A 22,339-nucleotide genomic window follows, 5' to 3' on the forward strand; every position below is an offset into this window, starting at 1 on the left:
TCTGTCTTTACAACAACAAATGGTGCAGCACTATAATTGGTATAACACTGTGTAGAAAGAACTTCTTGGGTGCATTCTTACTTAATTCTTCCAAAATTCTCTAGATTTGGGGATAAATACCGCAAATTAAACTCCCAAATATAGTCAGGCATCATTTAATGACAGGGATACGTTCTGTACGATGCATTACTAGGCAATTTCAGCATTGTGTGAACATCATAGCATGTACTTACACAAATCTGGATGGCATAGCCTATTGCTCCAGGGGTACAACCTGCACAGCATGTTACTGTACTGTAGGCAGCTGTTAATACAATGGTGTTTGTGTATCTAAACATATCTAAACAGGCTGGGTGCAGTGGCTTACGCCTGTAATCCCAGCATTTTGGGAGGCCGAGGTGGGCAGATCACCTGATGTCAGGAGTTCGAGACCAGCCTGGCCAACCTGGTGAAACCCCATCTCTACTAAAAATATAAAAATTTGGCCAGGCATGGTGGCCATACCTATAATCCCAGCACTTTGGGAGGCCCAGGTTTGCAGATCATCTGAGGTCAGGAGTTCAAGACCATCCTGGACAACATGGTGAAACCCCTTCTCTACTAAAAATACAAAAATTAGCCAGGCATGGTGGTGCACACCTGTAATCGCAGCTACTTAGGAGGTTGAGGCAGGAGAATCGCTTGAACCTGGGAGGTGGAGGTTGCAGTGAGCTGAGAGTGCCACTTTACTCCGGTGCAGGCAACAGAGTGAGACTCTGTCTCAAAATAAAAATAAAAATTAAAAAATACAAACATAAAATTTAGCCGGGTGTCATGGTGCACGCCTGTAATCCCAGCTACTTGGGAAGGTGAGGCATGAGAATTGCTTGAACCTGGGAGGCAGAGGTTGCAGTGAGCCAAGATGGCACCACTGCACTCCAGTCAGGGTGACAGTATGAGACTCTGTCTCAAAAAATATATATATATACGTATATATATATATATGCATAGAAAAGGTACAGTAAAAACATGGCATAAAAGATAAAACCTGTAGGCTGAGCGTGGTGGCTCAAGCCTGTAATCCCAGCACTTTGGGAGGCCAAGGCGGGCAGATCACGAGGAAAGGAGATCGAGACCATCCTGGCTAACACAGTGAAACCCCGTCTCTACTAAAAATACCAAAAAATAGCCGGGCGTGGTGGTGGGCGCCTGTAGTCCCAGCTACTTGGGAGGCTGAGGCAGGAAAATGGCTTGAACCTGGGGGGTGGAGCTTGCAGTGAGCAGAGGTCACGCCACTGCACTCCAGCCTGGGTGACAGAGCAAGACTCCGTCTCAAAAAAAAAAGCAACAACAACAACAAAAACCTGTATAGGGCACTTACCATGACTGGAACTCACCGGACTGGAAATTGTTCTGGGTGACTCAGTGAGTGCGTGGTGAGTGAATGCAAAGGAGGCAAACACTGTAAACTTAGGCTACTCTAAATTTATGAAAAGATATTTTTCTCCAATAAAAAATTAACCGTAGCCTACTGTAACTTTTTTGCTTTATAATTTTTAAAATTTTAAAAAACTTGACTCTTATATTAACACTTAGCTTAAAACACATTGTACAGCTGTATAAAAATATTTTCTTTATATCCTTATTCTATAAGCTTTTTTCTATTTCTATTTTTATTTTTTAGACTTTTTTGTTAAAAACTAAGACATAGACACACACATTAACCTAGGCCTACACAGGGTCAGGATCATCAATGTCACTGCCTTCCGGCCCCACATCTTACCCCATTGGAAGGTCTTCAGGGGAAGTAACACATAGGGAGCTGTCATCTCCTATGATAACAATGACTTCTTCCTGAATACCTACTGAAGGACCTGCTTGAGGCTGTTTTCCAGTTAACTTTTTAAAAATTTGTAAGTACAAGGAGTACACTTGCAAATAATGATGAGAGGTGCAGTATAGTAAATACATTAATTGTTAACATAATTGTTTATCATTACACGACTGGCAGTGCAGTAGGTTTGTTTACACCAGTATCACCATAAACGTGAGTAAAGTGTTGCCCTACAGTCAGTGAAAGCTACAACTACAATGTCACAAGACAATTGGAACTTTACAGCTCTATTATAATCTTAGGGGACCACTGTCTTATATGCAGTTCATTGTTGACTGAAATGTCCTTATGTGGCACATGACTGTATTATTTTTCCCTACACCAACTAAAGTATTGCTTTAGAAAAAGAAAAAAAAAGACATTTTCCACAGTAAAAATCCTTGGAAACGATTGATCTCTGTGTTTACTTTGGGCCCTGGAAAAAACAGGATTGCCCATATCCACTTACTCCCAGCCATGAGAGGCAGCATCCAGTTACTTGGAGTGGGAGGAAATAGATACGGAGCTCAGCAGATGGAGGACGAGGGAGCCTTGTTCCATTGCAAGGAGGGAACTTAGTGGTGGAACTCAGACAGGCGTCTCCTGTGGAAGACTTTCTTTCCCGGGAGCTTCTTTACTGTGGTTTCTTTACCACTGCTAGTATTACACATTAGATATCTTGGGGATCAAATAGACCAATGTGAACTTACTGTAGGCCTGAAGTATTCTGATGTTATTTTACATATTCATTTAACAAAAACTTGTTGAGAACCTGCTATGTATGAGCCATTTACTAGGTTTGGGGATAGCATAGCAGCAAATGAGTTGAGCTCTGTTCCAGTCCTTATGAGAGCCTTTCAAAGAAAATTTTGTTCTGTTTTACTCTCAAACTTTGGAAATATAAGCCATTTCTAAATTGGAGGATGCCTGTATTTTCCCAGAAAGCGTAACAAATAGAGAAAAGATTAAAGTTTCTAATGGTTACATAAAAGTATTATTTCAAGAAACAGTAAAGAATGAAGAAGGAAGTTTTGAGTTTCAGTTTTAACACTTACTCAAAAGCCAGTCCATGTGATACTAAGCAATTTATTCAGCAAATATTTATTGCTTGCCTCCCAGACAGTGAGCACTGCTGTGTGCCTGGGATATAGCAAGAAATGAAACACAGACCCCTCCCCTCATGGAGCTTATGCATTAGTGGATTTTTTTGAAAATCCTTTTGTTTGGGGATGTTGCATGAATAAGGCTTCTAGTATTGGGTAAAAATCCCCATTTGAAAAAGATTTTCCAAAATCTAACTTTTGTTCTGTTCTTAGACTGCTGTATATGTATTTTCTTTTTTGGCTGTAGTGCCACAAAATTAATATTCACTCAAACGGTTATCCATTTCAACTTGTAATTCCATTTACAGTTTTTAAATGCTGCATTGGTGAGGTAAGAGTAAAGGAAAAATAAAATAAAAAAAGTTTACGGCCAAGACCTTTGGAGATTTTTTTTCCCGAATGATGCATCCTAAAGGAACCTGTTGTTCTTACAACTTAAATTTTTTAAAACCCAGTGTCATGTGTTAATTTCAGACTAGTTTTAAGCTTTCTGTTTTTAGCAGCTTTGTGAACTGTAAAAACTGTTTTAGGAGGAGTATGCTTTTTTGTATTACAGCTTTCTAATTGTGTTTTGTCATTTTAGGGGTTTAACAGTAATGTTTGAAATAATGAAAACATATGGCCACACTTACGAGAAACACTGGTGGCAGGATTTATTTAGAATTGTTTTCAGAATCTTTGACAATATGAAATTGCCAGAACAACAGACAGAGGTAAGAGGATACACAATTTTCATTTAGCTTGGTCAAGTTAAAAGATTCTCAGTATTATCATCAATACATTTTAGTGTTTCAAATTAAGTACAGAAAAGAATTCCTAGAAAATTTTTCTTTAAGGCATGAGAATATAATACTATGTCTTTATAAATAAGAACACTGGCCGGGCGCAGTGGCTCACGCCTGTAATCCCAGCACTTTGGGAGGCCAAGGCAGGTGGATCATCTCAGGTCAAGAGTTTGAGACCAGCCTGGCCAACATGGTGAAACCCCATCTCTACTAAAAATACAAAAATTATCCGGGTGTAGTGGCAGGTGCCTGTAGTCCCAGCTACTCGGGAGGCTGAGGCAGGAGAATCGTTTGAACCCGGGAGGTGGAGGTTGCTGTGAGCTGAGATTGTGCCACTGCACTGCAGCCTGGGCGACGAGCAAAACTCCATCTCAAAAAAAAAGAACACTATGTGGGGGATAGAACTGAATTGATGAATTGATTTTTTGGTCTGTTGTGTTTTCAGTGTTTTTCTGACTTTTCCATTTCTTTTCCTCATTTTGATAGTTACAACTATAAAACATCAGTAACTTTCTTTAGTATTATATAGTGACTTCTTTTTTATATTGAGTAAAGAATATAAGGTAAAATTTATTTCAACATATTTTACTATGAACCAGTTACAATATACGTTTTAATAGAAATGTGTCAAGAGAGCTTCATATTTTCCCCTTTTGTTGCATACAGCAGTATTAAATGCAGACTTCTGCAATTATTTTTTATGGGCTTGAAAAAAATAAATTACACTTATTTTGTATAGCCCTTTTTTTATGGTGTTTTCAGATAACCATACTTCAGGAAAGTCATTTTTATTTTAAACCTGTGCTAACCCCATTTGGACAAATTCTTACCTCTGTATTTCCCTTTCATGTTCTGTCATATTCTAGAGCAAGGCCGGTGTTGCTATTCATGCACTTTGAAAAATCATAATGTTAATATCGAGATGATACGGTGATGTTTTTTTTTAATAATCAAAACAGTGCCAAAAATAGTTAAATTATTGTATACATAGGTGGTTATGGGATAATGAGCAATAGATTCCGATTTTAAGTTGAGGTGAATATAACATTCTAGAGGGAATTCAGTGGTCTAAAAGGAACACTGACAGCCTTACATTTTAAATATGAAAACATTTATATATATATATATATATATTTTTTTTTTAGTCATAGTAGTTGATTAATGGCATGATGTTCATTAACGACTTTTTTCCCCAGAAAGCTGAATGGATGACAACAACTTGCAATCATGCACTTTATGCAATCTGTGATGTATTCACTCAGTATTTAGAAGTACTCAGTGATGTACTTTTGGATGATATTTTTGCTCAGCTCTACTGGTGTGTGCAGCAAGGTAGGTCTGTACCAGATATGTGACACAAAGTGTTAAATGTAACCCTGGTAATATATAACTGAATTGCTCTTTTCTTTCCTAGACAATGAGCAGTTAGCGCGATCTGGTACAAACTGTTTAGAGAATGTTGTTATTCTGAATGGTGAAAAATTTACCCTAGAAATCTGGGATAAAACTTGCAACTGCACACTGGATATCTTCAAAACCACAATCCCACATGCGTAAGAAGATTTTATACAACTTTACATTTATATTTGTATGTTGAATGAGTTGGAGAGTGACTAGTGATTAAAAGTTTGATAGTGACTACTGATTTCTCATAACAGAAATCCTTTTAAGCTTGTCTTACTCTTACATGGATTTAGATTTATTACAAACCAAACTGCTATAAACTATAACAAATACATAAACTATTGGTAAACCAAAACCTTTAGTCTGGTTACCAAAATTTGGGACATAATGAAGTGATTCTGCTGACTTTTATAAGATTTTATTTATTCAGATCAAACCAAGCAGTGGTTTTGTTGGGAAAAAAAAAATCTCAGCCTGTTTCTGTACTGATCTTGTAATAGTCTAAGGAAAATGTATTTACACATACTATATTTCATATTTTATAACAGCTTGTCATCTTTCTCTAAGGGATGAGTGTGAAATGGAATTATAGTGAGGTAGGTTTTTTTTTTTTTGAGATGGAGTTTCGTTCATGTTTACCAGGCTGGAGTGCATTGGCGCAATCTCGGCTCACCACAACCTCCGCCTCTTGGGTTCAAGCGATTCTCCTGCCTCAGCCTCCCAAGTCGCTAGGATTACAGGCATGCACCACCATGCCTGGCTAATTTTGTATTTTTAGTTGAGATGGGATTTCTCTGTGTTGGTCAGGCTGGTCTCAAACTCCCAACCTCGGGTGATCCGCCCACCTTGGCCTCCCAAAGTGCTGGGATTACAGGCGTGAGCCACTGCGCCTGGCCAATTTTATGAATTTTTTTTTTTTTTGAGAAGCCTCTTACTTTGGAAAATATTTGATATTAATACTTAGGGAAAGGAGGTTTGAAATTTTTAAAACTTACCAGAAAGTTTTTTTAATGCAAAACTGGTGACCATATTACCCTTTTAATTATATTAAATGCCACTTAATTTTTTTCTAAAAGTACATATTTTAAACTTTTTACTAGATGTTTTTTAGGAAATTGCTCTTAGCAGTGGTCAAAGATGGACTGTTTAGTTGGTATGTTCTTGTTACTTTCGTGGGCCCATTTCAAAATATGCTGGATGTGGCATGTGGCACAGCCCCCTAGTGATTGATGTGGTTTTGGTATCTTAAAGGCTGTTGACCTGGCGACCCACTTCTGGAGAAACTGTCCCCCCACCTCCATCTCCTGTAAGTGAAAAGCCATTGGTAAGTTTTAATAAAGTATATTGAAATTAGTTATTTGTGATGAGTAATTTTATTATGGGTCAAATTCTTACATGTAAGTGTCTTAATCCATTCCTGCTATTAAAAAATATCTGAGACTGGATTACTTATAAATAGAAATTTATTTTTTTACAATTACGAAGGCTGGGAATTGTATGATCAAGTGTCTGGTGAGAGCTGCTCTCTGCTTCCAAGATGGCACCTCGTTGCTGCATTCTCACGTGGTGGAAGGAGGAGGGACAGAAAGGGGCCTAGCTAGTTCGCTCCAGTCCTTTTTTAAGGCACTAATTCTCATGGCCTACTCACCTCCTAAAATCTGTACCTCTTACTACTGTTGCATTGGGGATTAAGTTTCATTATGAATTTAGGAGGGAACGCAAACATTCATGTCATTGCAATGCGTTTGACTCTTTTAAGAAGATGGTATAAATTTGCTGTCCAGAATTGTGAGGTTAATTCTGTGGTCAATTTCACAGACAATTAATATGTGTCTTTGTTAAGTGCCATGAAGGGAGTATTTTAAATTATTTTTAAATATAGGACATAGAGCAAAATGATTTTTTAAGGGTTGTGAGAGAAAGGTACCAGATTACGTAGCTGTCTCCATGCAAAGCTGAAGATACCGTTGGATAGTATTTAAACTTTTTATTTTTATATAATTTCACCTTATAGAAAAGTAACACAAAACAGTACAAAGAATTCTAATATTCACTTCACCCAGTGTATTGGTTTCCTAGGTCTACCGTAAAAAATTACCACAAACTTGGTGGCTTAAAACTATAGAAACCTACTATCTCATGGTTCTAAAGACCACAGGTCCTAAATCAAGGAGTTAGCAGGACCACGTTCCCTCCAAAGGCTCTAAGGGAAAATCCTTACTAGCTTCTTCCAGCTTCTGGTGGCTGTTGACAACCTTCGGCATTATTTGGCTTGTTCACATATCACTCCAATCTCTGCCACCATCTATCCATAGTCTTCCTCACTGTGTGTGAGTTAAATCTCTCCCTCTCCTTTTTGTTTTATGAAGACATTAGTCATTGGATTTAGGGTTTACCTGAAATCCAGGATGATCTCAAGATCCTTAATTCCATCTGAAAAGACTTTATTTCCAAGTAAGGTAACATTTGCAGGTATCAGGGGTCAGGACTTGAACATACCTTTTAGGGGCCAATATTCATCCCACTATGGTCTACCCACTGACACCTAAAAATTCATGTCCATCCCATCGGCAAAAGATGGTCACCCCATTCTAAGGTCCCCAAAAGTCTAAACTCATTACAGCATCAACACTATGTCCAAAATCCCTTATAAATATAATCAAAAATGCCTAATCTGATCATCTCAGACATCTCCATTAAGGATGGATGACGCTCTTGAGTATGCTCTATTCTGGGGCAGAGTTTGTCTCCATCTGTGGACCTGTGAACCTAGAAAACAGGTTAGTAACTTTTAAAATACAGTAGTGGGACAAGCATAAGATAGACATTCTCATTGCAAAAAGGAGAAATTGGAAGGAACAAAGGATCACCAGTCCTAAGCAAGGTTGAAACTTAGCAGGGACAATTCTGTTGAGTTTTAAGGCCTGAGAATAATGCTGTGTGTCTTGATATTCTGCCCTCTGGGGCCATGGCTTGCTTCTTTGGGCCTGAACCCTACACTCTCAGTTGTTCTTCTTTTTCTTAAAGGTTAGCACGTTTGCAGCTCTGTTGACCCATTTTCTGCCTGTAGAATCCTAGAAGTCAGCCTCCCTTCCTCTTATTGTTTCTGTCCCTCTCATTCTAGGCTGGTATATCAATGTCTGCTGGTATATCATTCTCAAAATCCTTGTGGGTCTTCTGTATGTGTTACGAGCAACCATGCCATTAAACAAGAGGGCGATCCACACATCTTTCTGGATAGTCCTGTTATGTTCCTGGCTTCTGCTGAGATGATCGATTGGATCCACTAGATATATACCTAATCTCTTTGGCAAAAAGTCGTCCATCTATTATAGCCTTGGCCTTCTCTCCAAAGCATGCTTTCCTAACAATTCATTTCCTAATTGTAGCATCGTTTTCAATCTGGATAGGCCAAGATCCTCTCAAATCATCAGGTGGCAGTTTCTTTTTGCTTAACAGTTCTTTCATCAATATATCTTGTTCTTGCATTGTACTATAAACAGCAAGGATAAACCAGGCCACACCTTCAACACTTTGCTTGGAAATCTCAACTACATATCATCACTTAGAATTCTGCTTTCCACCCAACAATTCAGCCAAGCTTTCTGCCACTTTACAACAAGGATCACCTGTCTATCAGTATCTAATACCATGTTCTTGATTTCCTTCTTAAGACCTCACCAGAAGCACCTTTTAACATTCATATTTGTACCAATAATCTGTTTCATGGCCATACATGTCTTCTCTAAGATGGTAGAAGCTTTCTGTCACACATTGCACTTCCTTGTGTATCCTCACCAGAACCACATTTGACATTCATATTTCTACCAACAGTCTCTTCAGGGCATTGTAGGTGTTTTCTATCATGTGTCTCAGAACTCTTCCAGCTTCTACCATTGCCCAGTTCCAAAGCCACTTCTACATTTTTAGATGTTTGTTACAGCCACATTCCATTTCATGGTATTAAAATCTTTATCAGGGCCAGCGAAACAAAACCAGCAGGAGAGATTTATATAGATAGATTTAAGGAACTGGTTTATGTGATTGTAGAGGCTGGCAGGTTTGAAATTTTGTAGGGCAGGCAGGCAGCCTGGAAAGCCTTGGGCTGGTGCTGAAGCTGCAGTTCACAGGTGGGATTTCTTCCCCAGGAAAACCTGTTTTGCTCAGTTTTGAAGGCCTTCAACTGATTGGATAAGGACCATCTAGATTATTGAAGATAATTTCCTTAAAGTGAGCTGACTATAGATGTTAACCACATCTATAAAATACCTTCAGCTGAACAACCTGGAATAGTGTTTAATTGAATTAATTGTTACTCCTTTGACTTAAGTATCTGGCTTAAGTACATAGGATATTGGTATTGTGTCCTGGCCAAATTGACACAAAAGTAATCATTACACCAAGTTTCTCCAAATGTCATTTTACATTTGTTTTTACCAACCCCTGCTTTCCTCCCTCTATTTATCTCGCTACATCGCCTCCCACACACACAATTTTCTGAATTCTTTGAAAGTAATTTGTAAATACAATGCCCACTTATCCCTAACAATCAAAAAATTATCCTTGAAACAATACTCTTATTTAATCTACAGGTCTTTTCAAATTTGTACTGTTCTTCCAATAATACCTTTGAATTTTAAAGCCAGGCGGCTGTAAGGTAGCAAACTAATGCCCACTGACCAGATTTGTTCCCCACAACTTTTAACTTTCTTAACAAATTGTCAACAGTTAAAACTTAGATTTCACAGAAAGTATCATTCTGAATTGCCCTTGAGAACTGTGACACCTACACTGGGCCGGTGTTGCTCCATGACTCTGTTGTGCTGACGTCCATTCAGAACAGAACCCACTATTACTTAGGACATCCCAGAAACTATCCTCATTTACATTGGTTAATGAGAAAAATTGAGAAAACAATATACCTAACATCCAAAGATTCCTCTAATACAGAGCAAGGTTTTTAAATCCCTAATTTTGTGACCTAGTTTTTGTGTAGGTTTAGTTTTCTGGAGAGAACATTTTAGAAATCATCAGACTGTTCAAGAGGGCCTGTGACCAAAAATATTTAAAAACCAGTGCTTTCATTTATCTTCAGTAAGATAATACGTTTTTAATTCTGAGAACTGAGTAATTTCTTCCTTAAAATACACTTAAGTCCAAGCTAACGTATTGTTTTGATTATTACTATCTCTGGTAACACAGGCCCATCTTCCTTTCCACACAGCAGGTAAGGTTGCTTAGGCTGGGACTGTTATGTCAGAATAACAAAAGCTAAGCACTCCTCCTGAAACCAGGTTCTCTCATCTCTTGAGTGTGCTGTGCCTTTATAATGAAAGAAAGCTCGAGGAGGAGTAGGGTCAGCTGCCATTTATTGCCCAACACTGTGCTGCTAGTGTTTTGGATTTATTATCTCTAGTTCTTAACCTGCAAGGAAAGTATGTCATTTGTTTTTAGATCAGAAAACCTCACCTCAGGAAATTAATCATTTTTCCAAGGTTACACTCTTAATAATACTGGAACCTGTGGCCAGGTGTGGTGGCTCACACCTGTAATCCCAGCACTTTGGGAGGCCAAGGCAGGCAGATCACCTGAGGTCGGGAGTTGGAGACCAGCATGACCAACACGGTGAAAAACCCCCCTCTCTACTAAAAATACAAAATTAGCCGGGCATGGTGATGCCTGCCTATAATCCCAGCTGCTGGGGAGGCTGAGGCAGGAGAATCGCTTGAACCCAGGAGGTAGATAGAGGTCGTGGTGAGCCGAGATGGCGCCATTGCACTCCAGCCTGGGCAACAAGAGCAGAACTCTGTCTCAGAAAAGTAAATAAATAAATAATACTGGAGCCTAATTCTTGTGTAGGTCTGTTGGACTCCAGGATCCAGCATCTCTTCATGATACGACACTCCTAGATAGTCACCTTCACATTGACCTTTCTAGTCCCTGGGTCCATGGGTGACAGAAGATCCTTTTCTAAATTTACCCCTGCAAAAGGTGTCTGTTTAGATTTCATGAACACTTGTGGGTATTGCTGACTGGTTTCTCTACACTTTGAAGTTTCGCATTTTTATCTGTTGCTGTTGGATGGTTTCAGACCTGAGCCCAATGAGGGTCAGAAAGTCAACTTTTCTCTATGTACAGGTAATTTTAAATAATTTTCTGATTGTGTTGTAACTGTAATGTTTAAAACATCATTTTCGTAGGGACAGAATATAATTTTTTAAAATAGCGTTTTAGAAAATATTTTCACCCATAAACTTTATTAACCATACTTACAATGATTTTTTTTTATTTATTAGGATACAATATCACAGAAGTCTGTAGATATTCATGATTCTATTCAACCAAGGTCTGTGGATAACAGACCACAAGCACCACTGATTTCTGCCTCTGCTGTTAATGAAGAAGTCAGCAAAATTAAATCTACAGCAAGTGAGTTATTTCTCTAAATAAAAATAAGTTTGTGTTTTATGTAGGAAAGGGTTAACATTTTTGGTTTTACTTTTATTATTAACAAGCATATACTATAATTGATTGTGTCATCACTTCTTTTTTTTGTTTGTTTTTTTTTTTTTTTTTTTTGAGACGGAGTCTCACTCTGTCGCCCAGTCTGGAGTGCAGTGGCACCATCGTAGCTCACTGCAACCTCCACCTCCCGGGTTCAAGCGATTCTTCTGCCTCAGCCTCCCGAGTAGCTGGGACTACAGGCGTGCACCACCACGCACGGCTAATTTTTGTATTTTTAGTCGAGATGGGGTTTCACCATATTGGCCAGGCTGGTCTTGAACTCCTGACCTTGTGATCTGCCTGCCTCGGCCTCCCAAAGTGCTGGGATTACAGGTGTGAGCCACTGTGCCTGGCCACTTTTTTTTTTTTTTTGGATACGGAGTCTCACTGTGTCGCCTAGGCTGGAGTGCAATGGTGTTCACTGCAACCTCCGCCTCCCAGGTTCAAACGATTCTCCTGCCTCAGCCTCCAGAGTAGCTGGGATTACAGGTGCCCGCCATCACCTCCAGCTAATTTTTGTAGTTTTAGTAGAGACAGGGTTTCACCATGTTGGCCAGGCTGGTCTCAAACTCCTGACCTTGTGATCCACCCTCCTCAGCCTCCCAAAGTGCTGGGATTACAGGCGTGAGCCACTGCACCTGGCCATGTCATCACTTCTTTACTGTGCTTACCCTAATTTGGACATCCTCTGGTAGATAGATGCCCACCTGCAGAAGGTCAAGAACTCTGCTGATACCTGAAATGTCAGCTTTTTCTACCAACAAGCACCTGAGTCTTCTCTCTCCACCCCCTTCTGCATGCCAACCAACCCCATGTTCTGTCTGCAAAAGTAGGGCCTAGCATGCCTTCCTCTACCCATCTGCAAGGGAAAGTAGTGAAGGACTGTTGCTTTCCAAGCAGGAGCACCCCACTTGTTTTTGTTGTTTTTTTTGTTTTTGTTTTTGTTTTTGTTGAGACAGTCTCACTCTGTCACCCAGGCTGGAGTGTGATCTCGGCTCACTGCAGCCTCAACTTCCTAGGGTCAAGTGATCTTCCCACCTTAGCCTCCCAAGTAGCTGGGACTCCAGGCACACCTCATCACACCCACCTAATTTTTTTTTTTTTTTTTGTAGGGACAGGGTTTTGCCATGTTGCCCAGGCTGGTCTTGAACTCCTGAGCTCAGGCCATCCACCCACCTCAGCTTCCCAACATGCTGGGATTACAGGCTTGTGCCACGACGTCTGTCCAGGAGCACCCTTTTTTTTTTTTTTTTTTTTTTTTTTTGAGACGGAGTCTTGCTCTGTCGCCCAGGCTGGAGTGTAGTGGTGTGATCGTGGCTCACGGCAAGCTCCACCTCCCGGGTTCACGCCATTCTCTTGCCTCAGCCTCCCGAGTAGCTGGGACTACAGGTGCCTGCCACCACACCCAACTAATTTTTTTTTTTTTATTCTTTAGTAGATACCGGGTTTCACCACGGTAGTCAGGATGGTCTCGATCTCCTGACCTTGTGATCCGCCCGCCTTGGCCTCCCAAAGTGCTGGGATTACAGGCATGAGCCATCGCGCCCGGCAGGAGCACCCTACTTTTTAAGGAGCAACCCTTTTCTCCACACTGCACCCCAACCTTAGTCGGCCTGTGCCCATTTCCCTCACTGCTGCCCACACCCCTGTCTCCATACAGGGATCCACAGGTCACCTGTATTCCTCCCCTCACCCTTTCACAAAAAAAGAGGAACCCTTTACTTTTTTACCGGATCGATTCAGTTTCATTTGCTGAAGGAAAATTACAACACCTAGAAAAGACCACAGCCTCCTTAGAGGAGAACAGGACAGCTTTGAGAACTTTCTAAACCTGAGATGAAATTTAATAACAGAAATAACAATATGCAAGTGAATAATAATTCAGTGGCATTTAGTACATTCACAGCCACCACCTCTATCTAGATCCAAAGCATTTTCATCACTCCTAAAGGGAGCCCCCCAGCCCCATAACTGTTAAACAGCCACTTCCTCTTCTCCTCTTCCCCAGCCCCTGGCAGCCACTAATTTGCTGTGTTTGCAAATTGCCTATTCTGCATATTTCATATAAATGGGATCATACAAAATATAACCTTTTGTGTCTGCTCTCACAGTGTTTTCAAGACGCATCATGTAGCATGAATCAGTAATTCATTCCTTTTTATTACTAATAGTCCACTGAATGTATAGACCACATTTTGTTTATCCATTTGTGTGATGATGGACGTTTGTATTTGTTTCACCTGTAGTTGTCATGAATAGTGCTGCTACAAACTGTTGTGTACAAATATCATTTGAATACCTGTTTTCAGTTCTTTTGCATTATCTACCTAGGAGTGGAATTGCTAGCTCGTAGGGTAATTCTATGTTTAACTTCTTGAGGAACCGCCAAGCAATTTTCTGTAGCCAGTGGCTGCACCGTTTTACATTCCCACCAGCAATTCCAGTTTTTCCACATCTTTGCCAACGCCTTTTTTGTTGTTGTTAAATGATAACCATTCTAGTGGGTGAGAAGTTTACCTCATTGTGGTTTTGACTGGCATTTCCGTAATGATTAGCGTTGTTAACCATCTTTTCATATGCTTGTTGGCCATTTGTATATCTTATTTGGAGAAATTTGTATTCATGTCCTTTGCCTGTTTTTAAATTTTGATGAAGTCCAATTTTTCTGTTTTCTTTTGTTAGTCATGCCTTTGGTGTCATTGTCAAAATCCAAGGTCATGAGCATTTCCCCCAATGTTGTCTTCTATGAAGTTTTTTTTTTTTTTTTTTTTTTTTTTTTGAGATGGAGTCTCACTCTGTCGCTCAGGCTGGAGTGCAGTGGTGCGATCTTGGCTCACTGCAACTTCCACCTCCTGGGTTCAAGCGATTCTCCTGCCTCAGCCTCCTGAGTGGCTGGGATTACAGGCACATGCCACCATACCTGGCTAATTTTTGTATTTTTAGTAGAGACGGGGTTTCGCCATGTTGGCCAGGCTTGTCTCAAACTCTGGGCCTCAAGTGATCCACCTGCCCGGCCTACCAAAGTGCTGGGATTAAAGGCGTGAGCCACTGTGCCTGGCCTATGAAGTTTTATTCTTCTAGCTCTTTGATTTAGGTCGTTAATCCATTTTGATTTAATTTTTTTCAGGGAATTTTTTAATCCTAGGTGCTTACAGTTCTTGAGAGAAGACAGGCTTTATTATCATATCCTACTTGAAAGGACCTTCTATCTTCAGTCACTGTATTTTGCTAATTTCTTAAAGAGGAAACAGGTGGTAGTGAGTGGCCCAGTTTCATTTTTCATTCCTGTTCTCCAAAGAACAGAATGGTTCATGTGGGAATCCTTTGCAGCTTCAGTCTGCACCAAGAAAGGCCAAGAGGAAGGAATAGTGAGTGGCTTTTCTCACTCTCAGCCTCAAGACTGAATTTAAACACACTTAGCTTTGTGAGGGCAGGACTTGGTCTTCACATAGTGGAAAGTGTGCACTTGGCTACTCTGGGACTATCCTTTTTCCTGGGCAAGGGTTCTGCTTTCCTGCCACTGAGCTGTGGGGTCAGACATTCCACTGTCGCTCCCCTGGAAGACTTTTAGGCGAGGTTCATCCTGGAACTGTTGACTCAGAACAGGTAGAGCTGGAGGAAGAACAAGCGGCCACCCAGCTCTCATGAGCCCTCTTCCTTGGTGTAGGTTGTGGTTCTCCTGTTTGATGGGGAGGCCCCTGCATCTGACTCTCCAACTCAGTGAAAAGAATCACAGCACAGACCAGCCTCATTCTTTCTGCACCACTGCTCTGTCGAGTTGATTCAGTACCTTCAGTCCCACATAGTTAAAATCTGCTTAGCTTTGCTCTCTGTTGTGTGGACAATGAAATGGTTGACTAATATAACCCTGGCAGTGTCAGGCCTTGTCATGACTAAAATTTGTCCAAATAGATATTGTCATCAAATGTGCTCCTGGTCTTTGCTAGTGAGACTTTAGTTAGGATCCCTGTCCAGGTCTCAAAGGGCACGAGAAACTATGAAGAGGCTTGGCATCCCTGTTTAGAGTACAGCCTCATCCGCCAAATTCTTGGGGTCACTAGAACTGTTTGGATCCCTGCTGGAAGCTCTTAACACCCCTGAGCAACTCACTTTGGAACGATGAAAATAGGTCTCCTAAGACCTCCATCTACTGCTAAGTCCATTCTGGAGTCCAGGTGCTACTAGGAGTCTCTTGCTCCCGGGACTGAGATGTTTTTCTGACCTGAATGAGGGAGTGAATGGATGACTGCCCATGCCGCTGTCACTGTAATAAAGGACTAAGAAGACAAGATTTAAGAGGAAGAGATAACCATAGGACTTACAGGTTTCTTTGTTTTTTCAACTTGTGATCTAGTACTAAGAACTAAACGTTAAATAGAATAGCATTTATGAACAGTATCTGAAAAGGAGCCTTCATTAATGATCTCAATAAGAATAAATTTAAGTAAGTTGTTTTTCTACCCCCCAAAATCCCTAAAACATGAATTTGTCTTCCACACATTAGTGCCAGAGAAGGGAATTTGTAGTAAAATGTTTTTCATAGTAGAAAGAAACAGGGATTGTAAGTCGCCCAGCATTGGAGCCATTGCCCACACTGTCTAGTAGGCAGCTCCCTTTGGGCAGTTGTCTGCCTCCTGGAAAGCTTCCTGCCGAAGCTGCCCGAGAATCTGGGATGGAGGTGTGGCCTTGTGGTCTGGGTCCCCTAGGCTGCACGGCAGCAGCATCTCAGGAGTTGAGTCCTCTTTTCTAACCTTGTGCTGCTGCATTGGCTTAGCTACTTAGCTGGCATGGTCAGACAAGGGGAGCACTCCCATGAGTGTGTCCACATGGGCCGGCGGACTATCAGAAACGCCCTGTTGAACAAATGTGTTCAGGATAGAGGGACGTGACTGTGTATAGCTGATGAGGGAAACACTGGTGGCACTTTTGTTACTTTGCAGTTTGGTTACTTTTGATGTAATGTGTTCAGCTTAACTTCTTCTTTTTTGTTTTTTTAAGACGAAATCTGGCTCTGTCACCCAGGCTGGAGTGCAGTGCTGTGATCTCTCAGCTCACTGCAACCTCCGTCTCCCGAGTTCAAGCCATTCTTCTGCCTCAGCCTCCCAAGTAGTTGGGACTACAGGCACGCGCCACCACACCCAGCTAATTTTTGTATTTTTAGTAGAGGCGAGGTTTCACCATGTTGGCCAACCTGGTCTCGAACTTCTGACCTCAGGCAATCCACCCGCCTTGGCCTCCCAAAGTGCTGGGATTACAGGCATGAGCCATTGCTCCCGGCCCCGGCTTAACTTTTTATAGACTTCTTTGCTGATGGATGTCTTTGAAAATAAGAGGTAATTTCAGTCACAACTACGAATCTGGATCCAAATAAAACATGCTGTGGCCAAACCACAGTATTGCATAGGTTAATCCAGAGTCTTGGCTGCCCTCACGTCCTGTCTCACATGGATCTGTTCTGTTATTTTCTTATGTCATAGGTTTTCATATAACCTATTTTTAGTTTAATTTTATTAATTGTATTTATTTATTTATTATTTATTTTTGAGGTGGAGTCTCTCTCTCTTGCCCAGGCTGGAGTGCAGTGGTGTGATCTTGGTTCACTGCAACATCCGCCTCCTGGGTTCCAGCAATTCTCCTGTGTCAGCCTCCAGAGTAGCTGGGATTACAAGTGCGTGCAACCATGCCTGGCACATTTTTTTGTAGCTTTGTAGAGATGGGGTTTCATCATGTTGGCCAGGCTGGTCTTGAACTCCTGACCTCAGGTGATCCAACTGCCTCAGCTTCCCAGAGTGCTGGGATTACAGGCGTGAGCCACCGTGCCCAGCCCCTTTATTCCCTATTTTCAGAGGTCAGACTTGGGTTTACAGTTGATATTTCAGTTTTAGGTTTTTATCCATTTGTTACATTTTCGTTAAAAATAACTTGAATTAAAAAATTTGTAGCGGGAACATCTTGAATATATTATTGTTCTAAATCAGGGGTGTCCAATCTTTTGGCTTCCCTGAACCACATTGGAAGAGGAATTGTCTTGGACCACTCATAAAATACACTAACATGTATGGTCCCAGGGGACCCAGACCACACGGCCACACCTCCATCCCAGATTCTCAGGGGCAGCTTCGGCAGGAAGCTTTCCAGGAGGCAGACAACTGCCCAAAGGGAGCTGCCTACTAGGCAGTGTGGGCAATGGCTCCAATGCTGGGTGACGTATAATCCCTGTTTCTTTCTACTATGAAAAATAGTAGTGAGCTAAGAAAAAAAAAATCTCAATGTTTTAAGAAAGTTTATGAATTTGTGTTGGGCTGCATTCAAAGCTGTCCTGGGCCACATACAGGCTGCGGGTTGGACAAGCTTGTTCTAAACTATGTAGGGCACTTTTATTTTAAAAATTACTTTTCTAAGGCTTTTCTAAATATCAGTTCAACTTTTACTGAGTAGCGCCTGTGTGCAAAAGCAGTATGTCCTTCTCAGTGTGATATGTGAATACATATTAATGTTTCCTTAGCATTGTAATGTCATGGAAATTATAAAGGATTCAAAATAATTTTTTGTTTGCATGTGCATTGGGGGGGGTTTCCTCACAGAATTTCCAGAACAAAAATTGTTTGCTGCCCTGTTGATTAAATGTGTTGTGCAGCTGGAACTCATCCAGACTATCGACAACATTGTCTTCTTCCCAGCCACAAGTAAGAAAGAAGATGCGGAAAACTTAGCTGCCGCGCAGGTAAGGAGATGGGAGGACAGCTGCTTTTTCTGTGTAAGCAGGAAGTTAGCTGTAGCAGTCTGGGCTGTAGAGTTAGGCTAGAGAATTCGTTTGTGAGGCCTTCATCATTACAGATGTCCTTTTAAACCAGGAGACTGGATCCCATCACAAGGTAATAAGGTTAGCTAGAGTAGGGAGGAGGGTCAGCAACTGATTACTAGGGACGTCGTCCTCTACAGCTCCTGGAGATGAGGCAGCTAGCAGAGACTGAGGACGAGAATCCATGAGGCATGGGGAGGCACGGGGAAGCAGGTGTCAGTTGTCCAGGAAGTCAGGTGAAGAAAATGTTTTAAGAAGCATGTGATCAGTCACTTGTTAAATGCTCTGGATAGGTCAAGTGATATTACACCTGAGAATTGCCCTCTAACTATTTGGAAGACTTTGGAACCTTAACAGTGTGTTAAATGTTAAATCGAGGACAAAAGCGTAATTGTAATGGGGAGAGAGAAGAGAGAATGTGGACTCAGCCAGTACTCTGTTAAGAAGTTTTCTGTAAAGGCACAGAGAAATGTGATAGCTGGAATTGTGAGGGGTGCAAGAGAGGGGTTTGCTATGTTTTGTTCTCCAGATTGGTGATACGGCAGCGTGTTCACTGGTAAGAGCTTTCCAGTAGGGAGAGAAAAACTGACTGTAGGCAAGAGAGGGGCAATTGCTAGGGCCATGTTTTTGAGTGAGTGGAGATAGTACCTCATACAGAGTGGGAATCACCTGGGGTAGAAGCCCAGACAGTTCCCATGTGGCGGCAGGGGGAGGGCTGGGGGATGGGTTATGGATGCAGGAAGTCTGGTACATTTGGGGTGGGAGCTTGTGAGAGACCTCCTCTGCCAGCTTCTGGTTTCTCACTGAGATGGGAAGAAAAGTCATCTACCATGTGAGATTTGGAAGAATGTTTTAGCTACTTGAGAAGTGAAAACGTGAGCTGGTTGGCCAGGAATGTGGCCTAGGCCAAGGTCTGCCAAGGGCTGGGCCAGCACTGAGCCCACTGGTTTAGAGAGAAACCAGTCTGCTTTCTCCAGTCACACATGATGACACGGCCATTTTGCCAGCCAGTTACTAAAAAGAAGAGGAGGAGTTGTGAAAGAGAATAATTAAAATCATGATACATGGACTCCATAGCAGTTGAGAAGAGAAGGGAGAACTTGAGGGGCTGAGGAACACAGGGCCAGGGAGTTGGGAGTCCAGGAGGGTCTGGACTAATGGGAGGCGGTCCTTGGGGACGAGGATGCATAACGGAAGGTGGACCTTCCCTTACTTTCTGTTAGGTTAGATCAAGCTGAGTATCTGTGGCTTTCTTGTAAAACCGGTCTTCGGGGAGCATTGAGTTGTAAATTAACTAAAATTATTGTGACTGTGTGTATATGCTGGGGTGGTTTGTTTTCCAAAGAGAGATGCGGTGGACTTTGATGTTCGAGTTGATACTCAAGACCAAGGAATGTACCGCTTTTTAACATCACAACAACTTTTTAAGCTACTGGACTGCTTATTAGAGTCACATAGATTTGCAAAAGCATTTAATTCCAACAACGAACAGAGGACTGCCCTGTGGAAAGCAGGTAAGCTACACACGCCTCACATTTGATGTTTACTGTTGATGGATGTGGGACAGATACATACAGGTCTCAGAACTCATTGACTGTCTGCTGTAGGTCTGTGCATGTCACTATGTGTACTCTGACCTTAACAGTAATAAAGTAATTCCACAACCAGGCCCTTTTCTAGTCTACAGTAAGCCAGATAACTACTTGGGTGAATTTTTTCCCCCTTGGTCTATTATTTGACTTATATTGTTCTTGCATCTTGTTTACCCAACCTGGACCTTCTTGTTGGTACTCATTGGCATGATAAAAGCTGTCTGTTCATTAGAAATAAATATGTGTAAAAGTCACACACACAAAACCTGGCATGTGTATTTGAATGGCTTCTCTGTTTACTGGGAGTGGCCAGAGCTCAGAGTAAAGGTGAATTTATTGAGATGTGAGGTATATTTGTTCTAGAACAAGTTAGACATTTTAAACAAAAAATAAGCTTTTATTATAAACCAAAGTGACATTGTCACTTTTTTAATTTAAGAAATAGAGCCAGGTGCAGTGACTCACGCCTGTAGTTCCGGCTACTCAGGTGGCTGAGGCAGGATGATTGCTTGGGGCCAGAAGTTCGAGACCACCCTGGCCAACATAGCAAGACCCTGTCTCTACAAGAAATTAAAAATTAGTGGGGCATGGTGTCATGTACCTGTAATCCCAGCTACTCGGGAGGCTGAAGTGGGAGGATCACTTGAATCCAGGAGTTTGAGGCTGCAGTGAGCCATGATCACACTACTCCCCTCCAGCCTGGGCAACACAGTGAGTCCCCATCTCTTAAAAAAAGAAAAGAAAAAAGAAAGAAATATAATTATGAGGTGCAAAACAGTGCTGGGAGGATGAGGGGCTGCAGAATAAGGCAGAGAAAAAGAAGGGGGCTGATACTTATCAAACATCAAACTCTGTATCAAAAGGGTTTGGTGCTTATGTTTGCTTATTTAAAACAGCTATGCCATTCTCTTCCCTTTACAACCTAACTTCTGGAAAGAGTAGTCTGTACTTATTTTTCCCCTTGTTTTCTACCCAAGTTGTTGCCACCATTCCACTGGGCCTCTTCCTGCTGAGCTGATAGAACCTCCTTCTGTCCACACACACTGGACCCATCAGACCTCTGACAGAGCAGTTCTCACCTCCTGGGGGTTGCCCCTGTTTATCTGAGACCCCTCGCACAGGCAGAGCACATGGCTCCTTCCACAGCTTTGGGGATTCAAGTGCAGTTTCATATGAAGGGTTCCACCTTCCCAGGCCACAAGTTTTTTTATATCTCATATCCCCAATCTGAATAGGGAGGGAATTCTGGACATGGAAATCACCTTCACATCAGGCTGCTGTGGCTCCGTTTTGTAAGCAGCAGATGCTGATGGCTAAGCACAAACAAAATGTGCCTCCATATGGGCTGTTTCACCTTTACATAAGATGCCTTCCCAAACAAATCCCAGAAACTTCCCCTTTCTGCAGGATTCAAAGGCAAATCCAAGCCCAACCTTCTGAAGCAGGAGACCAGCAGCCTGGCCTGTGGGTTGCGCATTCTCTTCCGGATGTACATGGATGAGAGCCGCGTTAGTGCCTGGGAGGAGGTCCAGCAGAGGCTTTTGAAGTAAGACTCTTGACTGATTTCCATCTCTGACCAGGTAGCCACGTGGTGCCGGGCAGGAAAGGGGCACCGGCGGGACCATGCTGAGAGCTGAGCCTTTGGGGCCTGGATGCCCCTATTCCACAGAGCAGTTGTAAAAATTAAATCCAGTCTTAGAGATGAATGTGCTTTAGTGACATGTGGCCAAATCATGTCTAACATGCAGGACAAAGGAGGTTTTCTGTTTTAAAACTGTGAACTGTGATACCATTTATAGGGCTTTTTAATGTCATAAGATAGTCCCATTTTTACAGAACAATCATTTGTGAAAGTGAAAACTTGCCTGCCTGCATTTACTTTGAAAAAAATATTTGGAGTTTTTCTTAGTGTTACTTTTTTTACTCTTTTACTTTAAGACAACTAACGTGTAAACTCAGGCTAAGAATGAAACATGCCATTCAGAAAGAATACGGCCATCTGCATTGTATTATCATATCCACTTAAGGAATACATGTTCTGAGGCCAGTTAAATACATTTTAGAATTTTAAGGGATCACCTGGTCTCTGTTATCCCATTTGATTGACAAGACTGATTGATTAAGGCCCCACAGGGCCTTGTGATCTAGGGCCTCACAAGGGTCAGTGAAGAGAGGAGTCGCCTCAGATTCCAGTCCAGGTCTCTTGAAACTAAGCTTTACATGTGCCACCTGCCACACGGCAGCTTTGCATTGAAAGAAACTTAGAAAATTAGGAAAATGTGGGTTTCCTGGTAAGT

The 22,339-nt window shown here is 41.6% G+C and overlaps 1 protein-coding gene across 4 annotated transcripts in view; it reads left to right on the forward strand.

Annotated features, from left to right (window-relative positions):
• ARFGEF1 (ADP ribosylation factor guanine nucleotide exchange factor 1) overlaps window positions 1-22,339 on the forward strand; it is a 144,647-nt gene that overhangs the window by 118,164 nt on the left and 4,144 nt on the right. For 2 of the 4 annotated variants that reach the window (XR_004026210.1, XM_003274798.2), the window contains exons 30-37: window positions 3,539-3,668; window positions 4,937-5,072; window positions 5,155-5,293; window positions 6,396-6,468; window positions 11,441-11,573; window positions 18,233-18,372; window positions 19,796-19,964; window positions 21,450-21,588. Coding sequence is in view for 2 of the 4 variants with exons in the window: in XM_003274798.2 (XP_003274846.1) it covers window positions 3,539-3,668; window positions 4,937-5,072; window positions 5,155-5,293; window positions 6,396-6,468; window positions 11,441-11,573; window positions 18,233-18,372; window positions 19,796-19,964; window positions 21,450-21,588 (1,059 nt within the window). In the remaining 2 variants the exon portion in view is untranslated. The remainder of the gene's footprint in view (window positions 1-3,538; window positions 3,669-4,936; window positions 5,073-5,154; window positions 5,294-6,395; window positions 6,469-11,440; window positions 11,574-18,232; window positions 18,373-19,795; window positions 19,965-21,449; window positions 21,589-22,339) is intronic. The other 2 variants (XR_004026211.1, XM_030795203.1) reach the window with 2 other exon arrangements.

Source organism: Nomascus leucogenys, chromosome 16 (genome assembly GCF_006542625.1).
Source record: "Nomascus leucogenys isolate Asia chromosome 16, Asia_NLE_v1, whole genome shotgun sequence".
NCBI lineage: Eukaryota > Metazoa > Chordata > Mammalia > Primates > Hylobatidae > Nomascus > Nomascus leucogenys.